The 12,245-nt window shown below is 35.8% G+C and overlaps 1 protein-coding gene across 1 annotated transcript in view; it reads left to right on the top strand.

Moving 5' to 3' along the window:
• ABCB1 (ATP binding cassette subfamily B member 1) overlaps positions 1 to 12,245 on the top strand; it is an 87,175-nt gene that overhangs the window by 16,621 nt on the left and 58,309 nt on the right. The window contains exons 7-9 of the mRNA XM_051962356.1: positions 1,337 to 1,528; positions 2,115 to 2,286; positions 6,750 to 6,874. Of these exons, the coding sequence (XP_051818316.1) occupies positions 1,337 to 1,528; positions 2,115 to 2,286; positions 6,750 to 6,874 (489 nt within the window). The remainder of the gene's footprint in view (positions 1 to 1,336; positions 1,529 to 2,114; positions 2,287 to 6,749; positions 6,875 to 12,245) is intronic.

Raw genomic sequence — 12,245 nt, forward strand, 5'->3', positions numbered from 1 at the left:
ATCTCCAAAAATTCTGAAGGCTATTGCAAATTGGGTGTTGCACTAAATGTGTTACCAATACACTATACTTCAGTCATAATAACATGTCCCCTTATTTCTATCTTTTCCTCCTTGCATACACCTGGTTTTCCCTTGATTAATAATTTTTAAAATTTAAGAAAGATTTAAATTTAGAAGTTACTAAAAATGCATAATATAAGTGAGAGAGGAAGTGAAAAGGTATATGACATGCAAAGGATAAGACCTGTTATTGCAGGATAGGTTAGAAAGGCATTTGAGCCTCGTGGAGAAATTAGAAATTTCAATGTCCATCCAAAGTTCATTTATTGTTTTTTGTATTTAGCTTCAAATGGAAATCTAATGACTCCTTGAATTTTAAAAAATTCTTGTTTTGTTTAAAAATATAGAACTAATAACAAATATGTGGGATTATAGACCATGGATTGCTTTAGACCAGAGCAATACTGTTATTAATCATACTTTAGAATAACTATTTAGCTCTCTTCTAGTATAGATTACCAACACTGGGGTAATAATTCACCAGTGAGTAATTCTTTAAACCAAGCTTTATTGCCCTGATCAAAATTATCTGTTGTACTCACCTCATAACTCCTAGGGAAGGACCATGTGCTAAGATGCTTGATTATGATAAAATATTTAATTATGCAATGTTGAGATGCTATTTTCTGCTCATCTGTATAATTTGCACAAAATTTACTCACACATATGCACATACATAAGTGGAATAGTGAAATGTCAAAAGTTGTGAACTTCAGTTATAATACAGTTTCACTTTATTTTGGGTATTCTGACATTTCATCTTTAAAAGGAATTGTTTGACAGCTCCCATTGTGTGTGTGTGTATTTAAATGTCAAAGAACCAGTCCAGAGAATGTTTGGCTTCTCTAGATAGTTGGGGGCTGAAGTTAGAAGTGCCTTATTTTGCTCTATTACATTATTATTATGGAAAATAGTTTTTAAAAAAAACTGAAATAAATCCTTCTGGGGGAGATAATGGGCTTTCTAGAAATTTCCCTATATTTGGAATGGGGTTGATTAGTATTCCAGGACACTAGAGAATGTTCCTGTTCTTGATTCAGTCATCTAATTGAACAATGACCCACCTGCAGAAGCTATCTTACTCATTAATGTTTAGAAAAAAGTAATAGGATGGGAAAACTGTTGTTATTTAGATAAATAATAGCCAACAATGATGCAGATGTTTATCTCACCTTATGATCCAATCTACTTCTTAAGGATGGTCAGACTAGGAAAACTGAGAGTGAGTAGAAAAAGTTAAATTGTCTCTAAAGCAGTGCTTTTTGGTGTTTTTCAGATATGCATATTATTATACTGGAGTGGGTTTTGGGGTACTCATTGCTGCCTACATTCAGGTTTCATTCTGGACCTTAGCTGCTGGACGGCAAGTTAAGAAACTTAGAGAAAATTTTTTCCATGCAATAATGCGCCAGGAAATTGGTTGGTTTGATGTCCATGATGTCGGGGAACTGAACACTCGACTAACTGAGTAAGTATATGATTAGATATTTAACTTGAAGCTGATTCTTTCTATTCAATGATTTTAAATTTTCTTCCTATTTTTAAGAGATCTAACTAACTCTGAAGGAAATAATTGCTAGATTATAATAAGTGCTCTGAGGACAGGAATTGTATTCAATTTATTTTTCTATCACAAAGTAGGGCTTATACTTGTATTTCATAGTGATTTTTATGGAGTGTCCAAAATTGACCCTATTCTTCTTATATTGACAATGCATGTTTGGTTTGGGCATCTTGACATAAAAGTATGTCTTTTTAGACTTAACATTAACAATTTTTAAAAGGTGAATATGGATAGTTTACTTCTTAACTTTCTCCCCTAGGGATGGAGACCCCTTGAGCTATTTGTTATGTCCGAGCTTAGTTGTTTCATAGCACATATGTGTGCACACATGTGAGCCATAGTTCTGTGTAGTAAATATTTAATTTGCTAGAACAAAAATTAGAAGGGATATTGACCCTTGTTTTACAGTATTAGAAATAGCCTTAAACCCAGTAGAAAATGCTTTAAATGTTTATGATTTTTGACAGTAGTATTTATATTCTTTTTTTAGTGATGTCTCCAAAATTAATGAAGGAATTGGAGACAAAATAGGAATGCTCTTTCAAGCAGTAGCAACATTCCTCACAGGTTTTATAGTTGGATTTACAAGAGGCTGGAAGCTAACCCTTGTGATTCTGGCCATTAGTCCCTTCCTTGGCTTGTCAGGTGTCTTCTGGGCAAAGGTATGTAAAACCTGTGAATTTTTACACAGATGTTTCTCACCGATAGATAAAACACACCTACCATACATAGTGAACCAACAGCCCCTTCTGTTCACTGGGCTTTAGATCTTCCATTAAAAATAAATGGGAAGTAGCAGAAGTTTGTCCTTGATAATTAGTCAGATGAAATTTGTGTGTCTTTGTGGCTATAAATTTTTCTATAAATTTGTAGTTCTTGTTACTTTACAATCCTGATGATAGAATACTAACATGGGGAATTCAGGCTATAATCATTGGAGAAATTTAGAAAAAAAATATACTTATTTTATAGTGTATTTCTTTACTTGTATTTCTTTACTCTTTCAAGAATATGGAATTTTGTTGTTATGGCCTTCTGATACTAACACAACTTAGTTCTGACTTAATAGATGCTCTTTGAACACACTTAAGACTAAAAGACACATTGTTGTGCAGCAACAGTCCAACACCTCATGTATATAGGCTAAGAATACAAAATGCATTTCTGGGTCTGAGCCCGTCATTTCATCAATGAGGAGACTCTCTACCAAGGTTAATCAATCCTGTTTTTAAAGTTTTAGTCAAAGAACAAGAGTTTTTGTCCTGCATTCAGCGAATTTGCTTTAATATTCTGATAATTGTATTTCAACAAAAGTAATTTTCTTTTGTAAATATAGGTCATTTATATAATACAATGGGAAAAATTCTTCTGAGAAAGGGTTCATAGGTTTATTCACACTATCAAAGGGGTCCATGACACAGAAAAAAGGTTAAGACCTCTTGTCTTAAAGAGTCATGTGAGACACTAAGAGGTTGAGGGACTTGCTAGTGGTGAAAAAAAGAGAATGTGTTAGAGGCCAGAGATGGATTTGTCTTCTTGATGCTAAGACAAACTTTATCCACTACTCCATATTGCCTCTCAAAATGCCTAAAATAAACTCCAGCATACTGGGATGATTGAGGAATTGAAGGACCAACATCATCCCTCCTTTATGGTTTTAAATCGGCATATTGGTGAAGTGATGGTGATTGAACACCATACTTTTTTTTTCTTTTCATCCTTGCTGATTGAAAATCACTTCCAAACCATTCCCATAGGACTATAAAACTTTACATACTCTTTGAGGCAGCTGTACCACTACTAGGTCTATATCCCACAGAGATCATCAAAAAAGGGAAAAGACCTACATGTACAAAAAATATTTATAGCAGCTCTTTTTGTGGTGGCAAAGAATTTGAAATTGAGGGAATAGCTGAATGTGCTGTGGTATATGAATGTAATTGAATATTATATTGCTCTAAGAAATGCTGAACAGATGAATTTCAGAAAAACCTGGAAAGACTTATATGAACTGTTGCCAAATGAAATAAGCAGAACCAAGAGAATATTAGCCACAGTAACAGCACCATTGTACAATAATCAACTATGAAAGAATTGGCTCTTTTCAACGACATAATGATCCAAGACATTTCCAAGGCTCATGATAGAAAATACCATCCACATCCAGAAAGGGAACTATGAAGCCTCAATGCAAATTGAAGTGTACTATTTCCCGTTGTTTTTTGTTTTTATTTTTATTTCTTCTGGCTTTTCCCTTTTGTTCTGATTCTTCTTTCATAACAGGACTAATGTGGAAATATGTTTAACATGATCATACATATATAACCCATGTCAGAATGCTTGCTTTCTTGGGAGAGGGGGAGGGAGAAAAATTTGGAACTCAAAATCTTATTAAAAGTAAATGTTAAAAACTATTTTTACATGTAATTGGGAAAAAATACTATTAAATAGGGGAGAAAAAGAAAATCACTTCCAAATGAATTAGCTCCCTTTATTGACTTGGTAAGTTGAGGATAATGAATATAATTTCATAACTAACATAATATAGCAAGATAACTAATATAATTTATCTTGCTATATTATACAGTGTCATTCCTCTTAGTAAGAAGAAGTAGGTGTTGTAGAATTGAGTCTAGTCCTTTCCACTTATGTATGTGACTGAGAAATATTTGAGCCTCAGTTTTCCTTATGAATATAATTACTCTGGGATCATAGTATCAGAGATTTTGAGTTTGAATATGTTCTTATTGATAATTTAGACCTATCATCTTATGATAGGTGTGAAATATGAAGCATAGAGAAGTTAAATAATATTATCGAATTTTCTTTTAGGATTTGATCCTAGATTTGGGGCTCTTTTCATTACCTTATATTACTTCTCTCCATCTTAGAGGATAAAATATGATAACATATCTAAAATGCTCTGTTAGTTATATAACATTATGCTTCTCCAAGTTTTTATTATCTTCATTATTTACTTGGTTATTTTTTGGTCCGGGCTTAAAATATGCTGTAGGGAACTCTTTTTTTGCCAATACAATATTGTCATTTATAGTCTTAGAAAGTTGTCTAGAACCTAGAGAGTCTCATTTAGTCTAGGTCACTTAGCTACTGTGTGGGCAAGTAGGTTTTCCTGTCTCTGAGGCTGGCTAGGAGACACTATAGACACTGCCTCATTTACATATTGTTGGTATTTAGACTGCTAACAATATAGAAGAATGAAGAAGTTATGTCTGCTAACCAAGAATGCAAATCACTAATAGTAACTTGCTTTTCTGTAATTAATTTTTGCAAAATGATGTTTGATCACTGGTAATAGCTCAAGGTTTATTTATTGAAAATGTGTTTTTTCATTTTGCCTTTTTCTGTTAAAAATGCTGTGAGTGTGTATGTGTGAAATTTGGTTAATGTGAGATAGTTTGGACTAAATAAGGATAGAAAAGACATAACTAATTGCTAACATTTTTATAGTGATATAAGGTTTACAAAATAAATATTTCACTTGATCCTTGACACCCTTGTGAGACAGATGCTATTATTATCCCCATTTTGCCAACGAGGAAACCAGGTTTATGAAGATTAGGTGCTTACTTGGAGTCACACAGCTGCTATGTGTCTGAGGAAGTATATGAATTTGATTTTCTCTGATTCCAGACTTAATGCTCTCTCCACCAGGTTACCTATTAATAATAGATCTTTGCAGTTGCAGTCCTAATGATTCTGCATCCCTTAGATGCTGATTTATCACTGAATTAGATGAATGATTTAAAAGTTTAATAAGAGCTACTATAATTAATTGGTTATGTGATAATATTTGTGTATATTTGTTTGATTGCTGGCATTTGGCTTTTAATTTCTAGATACAGATAATTAAGAAGGTATTTAAAGTGAAACCCCCTTTTTTGGTTTAATTGAAAGCTTTAGAGTACTTACTGACTTAACATCAGTAATGATATTGGAGGGTATTGACAGACTAAAGAAGGTCAATGGAGCTGTTTAAGTAGCTGGATAGATGTGTTTCCCATGGATGATCACAATAGAAGTTTTTTGTTGCCCCTGGCATTAGGCATCTATTTCAGGCTTGCAGTCTCTGTAGCCAACTGGACTTTCCCTACCTTCAGTTCTCCATTTCTGGTCCAACATGATTGAGATCTCAGTATCAAGATGACAACTATAATAATAGATTATACCCTATATAAATTGCCTTTAAGTATGCTTGGTTCTCACTCCCTTTTTTTTTTTTTTTATTGCATGATATCTAGGAGAGAAAAGCTGCATATGGCTACTTTGCATAGAGAGATATATATGGTAACTTCCTAAACAAGATGTTTTTTGTGTCATGGACCCTTTTTCAGAATAAGATTTTTAAATACAGTCAAGCAACTAGCATTTATTAAGTACTTAATAGTGTGTCAGATATTATGCTAATTATTTGGGATACAAAGAAAGGCAAAAAACAGTCCTTGTTGTGAAGGAGCTCACAGTGTAATGGGGAGACCACATGCTATCGTGATATACAAAGTGTATATGGGATAAATTAGAAATAATCTTTAAAGGAAGAATTTAAGAAAGTCCAGGAAAAGCTTTTTACAGAAGTTGGGACTTTAACTGAGACTGATAAGAAGCCAGGAAACAAATAATTCCAGGTATGGAACACAACTAGTGCACAAGTCTTCAAGGGGATGGAGTATTGGGTATGAGGAACACAAAGAGATCAGTGTCAGCAGTCTGCAGAATAAGCAGAAGGGTGTTAATGTATGGGAAGACTGGAAAGGTAGGAAGGGACCAGATTGTGAAAAAATTTTAAATATAACATGTAAGATTACAAAGAATGTATACACACATATATAAGTGTATGTCTTCTTTCCTTTCTCTCTCCTTACCTTTTTTTTCCTTTTCTTTTTCTCCGCCGCCCTCTTTCTTTCCTAGACTGATTCTTAGACAGCAGTTCATCACTGAGGCTTTCTAATAGCATCACCCCCCAGAGTTGGCCTTCCATTGGCATAGCCTTCAAGAATATCCACGAGTTATTTGCATAATAGCATAAGCTTTCAGAGTAGAATTTTAGTGAAGATGTTTCTAAATCTTGATATCAAAAGTGGATTTTTCTATTTTTTTAAAACAGATATTGTCTTCCTTTACTGATAAAGAATCATTAGCATATGCAAAAGCTGGAGCAGTAGCTGAAGAGGTCCTAGCAGCAATTAGAACTGTAATTGCTTTTGGGGGACAAAAGAAAGAGCTTGAAAGGTTGGTTTCTCTCTCTCTCTCATTTCCCTGTATGCCTTATTATATTGCATATAAAGAAAACATTTCCCTAATGCTTGATATTATTATTTTTGTTGTTAAGTCATGTTCAATTCTTCATGATTTCATTTGGGGTTTTCTTGGTGAAGATACTAAAGTGATTTGCCATTTTCTTTTCCAGATGCTTTTATGGATGAGGAAACTTAGGTAAAGAGTTTAGTTACTTGCTCAGGGTCACACATCTAGCATATGAGAGTGGTTTTGAACTTATGTCTTCTTGATCCTGAGCTGTGTGGTTTATCCATTAGATTGGTTTGTACATTTTCATAAAATATGACTTGTTAAATTAGTCTTCCAATAGATTTCTGATATTCAGCGATTGTCATAATGTGCATTATGCATAAATGTATTATGATCGATAGTACTCAAATCAGTTATAGCAGTTTATCACACGGTTGCATGCAAAAGGCATGCAATAGAATATTCATTCTTCCTAAGCCAATCATAATGAGGATAGTAAATCTACAAGGGAGGAAGCCCTAATTCTTAATGTGTTCCATAATATTTTGAATTCTCTCTTCTCAACAAGAGGAGAGGGGACTAATTAGAGGTGCAGCTATGAAGGAGTGGGACAGGAGAAACCCTCCAGCTGCAGGAGTAGTTTCAGCTAACCAGAAATACCTTTTAGTAGATCCCAATTGGGATCATAATAACCCTATACATCGGGGAAGTATGTGGGAATGAGAGAGTGAAGATGGTGGCTTCTTTCCTTTCCCTCCCACATGTCCTGACCTGCAGTAGGGCCACGTGGGACCAAGGGAAAGAAATTGCTATTTAGTGAAATTTATTATTTTAAATATGATGGCGAAAGTGGTTTTATATTATTGGGAATTTAAAGCTGTGTTTGGAATTTTAAGTTAAAATATAGGTTATTTAAACAAAATGCTGGTAGTTTAGCTTAGGGGAAGTTGGGATTGTATCTCCCTACTTAGATGGTGTGTTGTTTTGTAGAGGTATTGAGTAATTTGTAACTGGGTTATGCCGTAAAAAAAATTTGTCATATCTGTTAGGCTTGTATAAGTTTTATGAAATTTGGTTCAGTTATTTGCGAACCTTGAAGTTTAAAGTTTAAAATTTTTTTTTCTTTGACTTAAAGACAAGGGACAATAAAGATTGATTTGCAAAAGCAAATTAATAGTTTAAATGAAGCATCTAGTATTGGTTTGGGAGCATTTAACATCTTTTGGAGAAGTTTTGAGCAAGTAAGTTTCGGAAGGAGAGAGAGAGAGATGGGACAGGAAGAGATGGTGTGAAAAAAAAAAGAGAGAGAGGAAAATAGTTCTCCACAAATGGGGAAGAAAAAGTACAATTACCTAGTAAATCTGCCATTTGCCACGGGAAAAGGAGATATATATCCCATGAGGTTGGGGCCTGTCTTGAGCTGGCAGATTGGATCCTGGGAAAATGGCACCCTAAAAAAGTTAGCTGTGATAAGTTAGGGTTGGGAAGCATGGTGGAGTGGGGGAACGGTGGCCACGTGGAGAGCGACCTTGTCAGGTGATCTAACCCCCCTTCTCCATTAAGTATGGTGGCTTTTTAACAACTGCAACACCTTGCTGGTTCGGATATTAATTGCTTCTACTGTTTAAAGGAAGAGCCTACATTTATATGGTGTTAATAACTGAATGTTTATTTTTATTTTTCAAGTCTCTAGCTGCTCTAAGAAGTTTATTGGAACTGTAAGTTATCTGAAAGTGATTTATTTCTACTAAGATCCCATCTGTCTAAGGCAAATTCTTTAATGCTTTTTTACATGAGATAGTCTCCTTGTTTAAGGAATATGATAAAAAAAAAATCTAGAGCAGTATTTTAATCTGATCTGATAATTTGATAGGGTTATTTCCAAAAATTTAATTCTTTTTTTAGAATGAAGAGAGTATTAATGTTAAATCTGAAAGTTTCTTTTATGTGGAAATGAGATGGACAACATGCGATTTAGAATTTTTTTCTTTGTATTTGAGTTTTTTAAAGGCAAAATGATCTGTGTAATGTTCAACTTAGAATCATCTACTTAGACATGAAAGATAAGCTGTATAATCTGTGAACTTTCTAGGATGAATCCTTTACTGTGATTCTTGAACTAGATTCATCTGAAGCCTTGATCAATGATAATTGCTGTAGGAGATAAAATCTTTTGGCACTGCAGCTAATATTTACTGGGAGGTTTGAATTCAGGTATGACTGTCTGCATAGGTCATAAGGTGGAATGGCTAAAACTTAAGGACAGTTAGCTGAAGTAAAACTGTCTTAAATAGATATTTTAATATGCTGCCCAGACTTTGGTTGCTGCTATTAATCTTTTAACCTTTTTACTTCCTGGGGTTAGAGTTTCTTTATCTAAAGCAGGGCTTCAAACTACGGCCCAGATGCAGCAGCATTCCTCATTCCTACCTTTTATGACATTACAGACAATTCTGCTTCTTCTATTAATGAAATTATTAATAAAGATAATTCTCTGTCTTGTCTCCTTAGCAGCATTTCTTCCTTACCTACAAATGGAAATGTTCCTAAAGCCTTTAGATCAGACTTCACACTTCCTGTGATTTTAAACCATTAGCTCTATGGATGACTCTGAAGTTTAAGTAACCAACCTTATCTTGCTCACAAAATTATAGACATAACTCTACTAAGTATTTTCACTTACACACCCCACCATCCCTTTAAACTAAATACATCTACAGTCGAAATCCTGAAACTAGTCCTTTCTCATTTTCTTCTATTCTTACTAATGACACAATTCTTTCAAATTACTCAGATATGAAAGTTGTCTTAATCATCCCCTTGTTTCCTCCCAACCAGACATCTAATTTTTTCAGCTCCTCAAAAATATCTCACATTCATTCCTTTGGTCATTTTCATAGTCACCATCCTATTGGGCACGTATTTTACATTTGAATTACAATTCTCTCTCATTTCTTAGCCTTGGGTCTTTCACCTCTCCTAGCAGTAGCCAAATTAGTCTTAAAACAAAGTCTTTATTATGTCACCTCCTATTTGGAAATCTTCAATAGTTCACCACTTTCCTTTAGTCAGAAAACTAAGAATTTTCACAATTTCACCCTAACCAATCTTTCCAATTTCACTTCCTACTATTCCCACAACACAAACACTCCATGAAAGCCAGGATGGTCTAGTAATGCAGAATCTTGACAATCTACACACCCTCATTCAGGCCTTCCCATTCCATCCTTAGGAGATTGTTTCTTCTTCTTTCCACAAGTCCTACCTATTCAAGTTCAATTACCTCTTCTCCTTAAAGGCTCCCTGACCACACCAGTCCATCTTGACCTTTCCTAGCTTTGAATATCGATTGCATACAACAATCTGCTACTCATTTTCCAATTATGAATACTCTATTTCATATTGTTTAGTTCTTTTTTAATTTTTATTTTTTGGACTATGTCTTGCTTCTTTGTCTTGAAGGGGTCCTCAAACTACGTCCCGTGGGCCAGATGCAGCAGCTGAGGTCATTTATCCCCCTCACCCAGGGCTATGAAGTTTCTTTATTTAAAGGCCCACAAAGCAAAGTTTTTGTTTTTACTATAATCCAGCCCTCCAACAGTCTGAGGGACAGTGAACTGGGCATCTGTTTAAAAAGTTTGAGAACCCCTGAATTCTAAAGACTTACTTTGCCCAAGTACTTGGGGCCACTCCCACTTTGCCTTTTGTTTTTTGAGAGAAAGCTGGGAATCTCATCATGCCCTGATTAGGCTAAGGTTTAGGCCTAGAACCTTTTACACTGTATGTTGATGGAAGGCAGGGCTATCTCTGGAACCCCAATCCTAGGCCTCTGACTTACTTATAAAGATCTATATTGTCTTCAGATGCGTTTCTCATGTTTTGCATAATCATGGAGGAGGCTATATAGAAAGAGAACTTTTGACACCCAAACAATTCCCCATTAAATACGCAGAGAAAATGAAATGAAGGGAAATTCACTCCAGGTGAAGGGAAGGAGGCTTATAGGATCAGCTGCCCATGTTGCATTGCTGATCCTTTGCTCTTGACCAGTGACTTTCCTTTCTAAAGTATTAGATCCGGTAGCCAAAGGATGGCTGACCTGTATACAAGCAGTAGCTGCTACCACTCTCTTGGTAGAAGAGAGTAGGAAGCTCACCTTTGGAGGCAGTGTTATAGTAAGTGTCCCACACCAAGTAAGAACAAAATTAAATCAGAGGGCTGGGAAATAGCTCACAGATTCCATCCAGAATGTTGATACTCTTAATCCTGCCTCCTGTCCCCTGGAACAGAACCACCCCTGGAGAGGAATATTATTGTTTAGAGTTAATTGATTTTCAAACAAAAGTAAGAGGATTTACAAGAATCCCCAATGCCTGGGGGAGTAAATTGGTTTATAGATGGATCTTCTAGAGTGGTAGAGGGGAAATTCTTTTGAGGCAAGGAGAAATAGATTAGCAGATGAGGAGGCCAAGGGAGCTGAGACCAGGAGATTTCTTATATAATGGACTCATATACCTGTACTTCCCCTAGTTTATTTACCCTCTCCCAGTTTTACCCAGAAGGAAAAAGCGAAATCGGAGCAGTTGGGAACTTGGAAGGACGATGGCTCTTACCTAATGGCAGAGAGATACTGACCAAAGCAAGGATGAGGCAGGTCCTTCAGCAACTGCACCAGGGCAGTCTCTGGGATGTCCAAAACCTGTGTGATGCTGTGCTGACAAGGTATGTTTCCCCTGGCCTATATACTATGGCCTGACAACTGGTGGACATCTGTCTTGTCTGTCGAAGGACTAACAAGGCTGCTCAACGCCAGATCCCAAAAGGGGGACGACCTCCGGGAATCAGACCATTCCAAAGCATCCAGGTGGACTTCACTGAGCTGCCACCAGTGGGTCGTCTCAGATACTTGCTGGTCATAGTGGACCATCTGAACTCATGGGTGGAGGCATTCCCCTCAGCCCGAGCAACTGCCTCGACAGTAACGTCTTATTAGAACAAATTATTCCTAGATATGAAGTAGTGGAGAGGATAGACTCAGATCAGCAAATACATTTTTCTGCCTAAGTATTGCAGAATCTGATTGGGGCTTTAGAAATCACTTGGGATCTCCATATCCCTTGGCATCCTCCCTCTTCTGGGAAAGTAGAAAGGATGAATCAGGAAATAAAAAAGCAACTGACTAAATTATCTTTAGAGACCCAACTACCTTGGACTAAATGTCTTCCTCTTGCTGTGGTCAGAATCAGAACCAAGCCACATAGAGATACTGGGCTTTCACCTTATGAATTATTGTGTGGTCATCCTCTCCAGGCTTGTCCTATAGGAAACTGGGACCCTATCTTAGAGTCAAAGG

This window comes from Antechinus flavipes, chromosome 5, assembly GCF_016432865.1.
Source record: "Antechinus flavipes isolate AdamAnt ecotype Samford, QLD, Australia chromosome 5, AdamAnt_v2, whole genome shotgun sequence".
NCBI classification, from domain to species: Eukaryota; Metazoa; Chordata; class Mammalia; order Dasyuromorphia; family Dasyuridae; genus Antechinus; species Antechinus flavipes.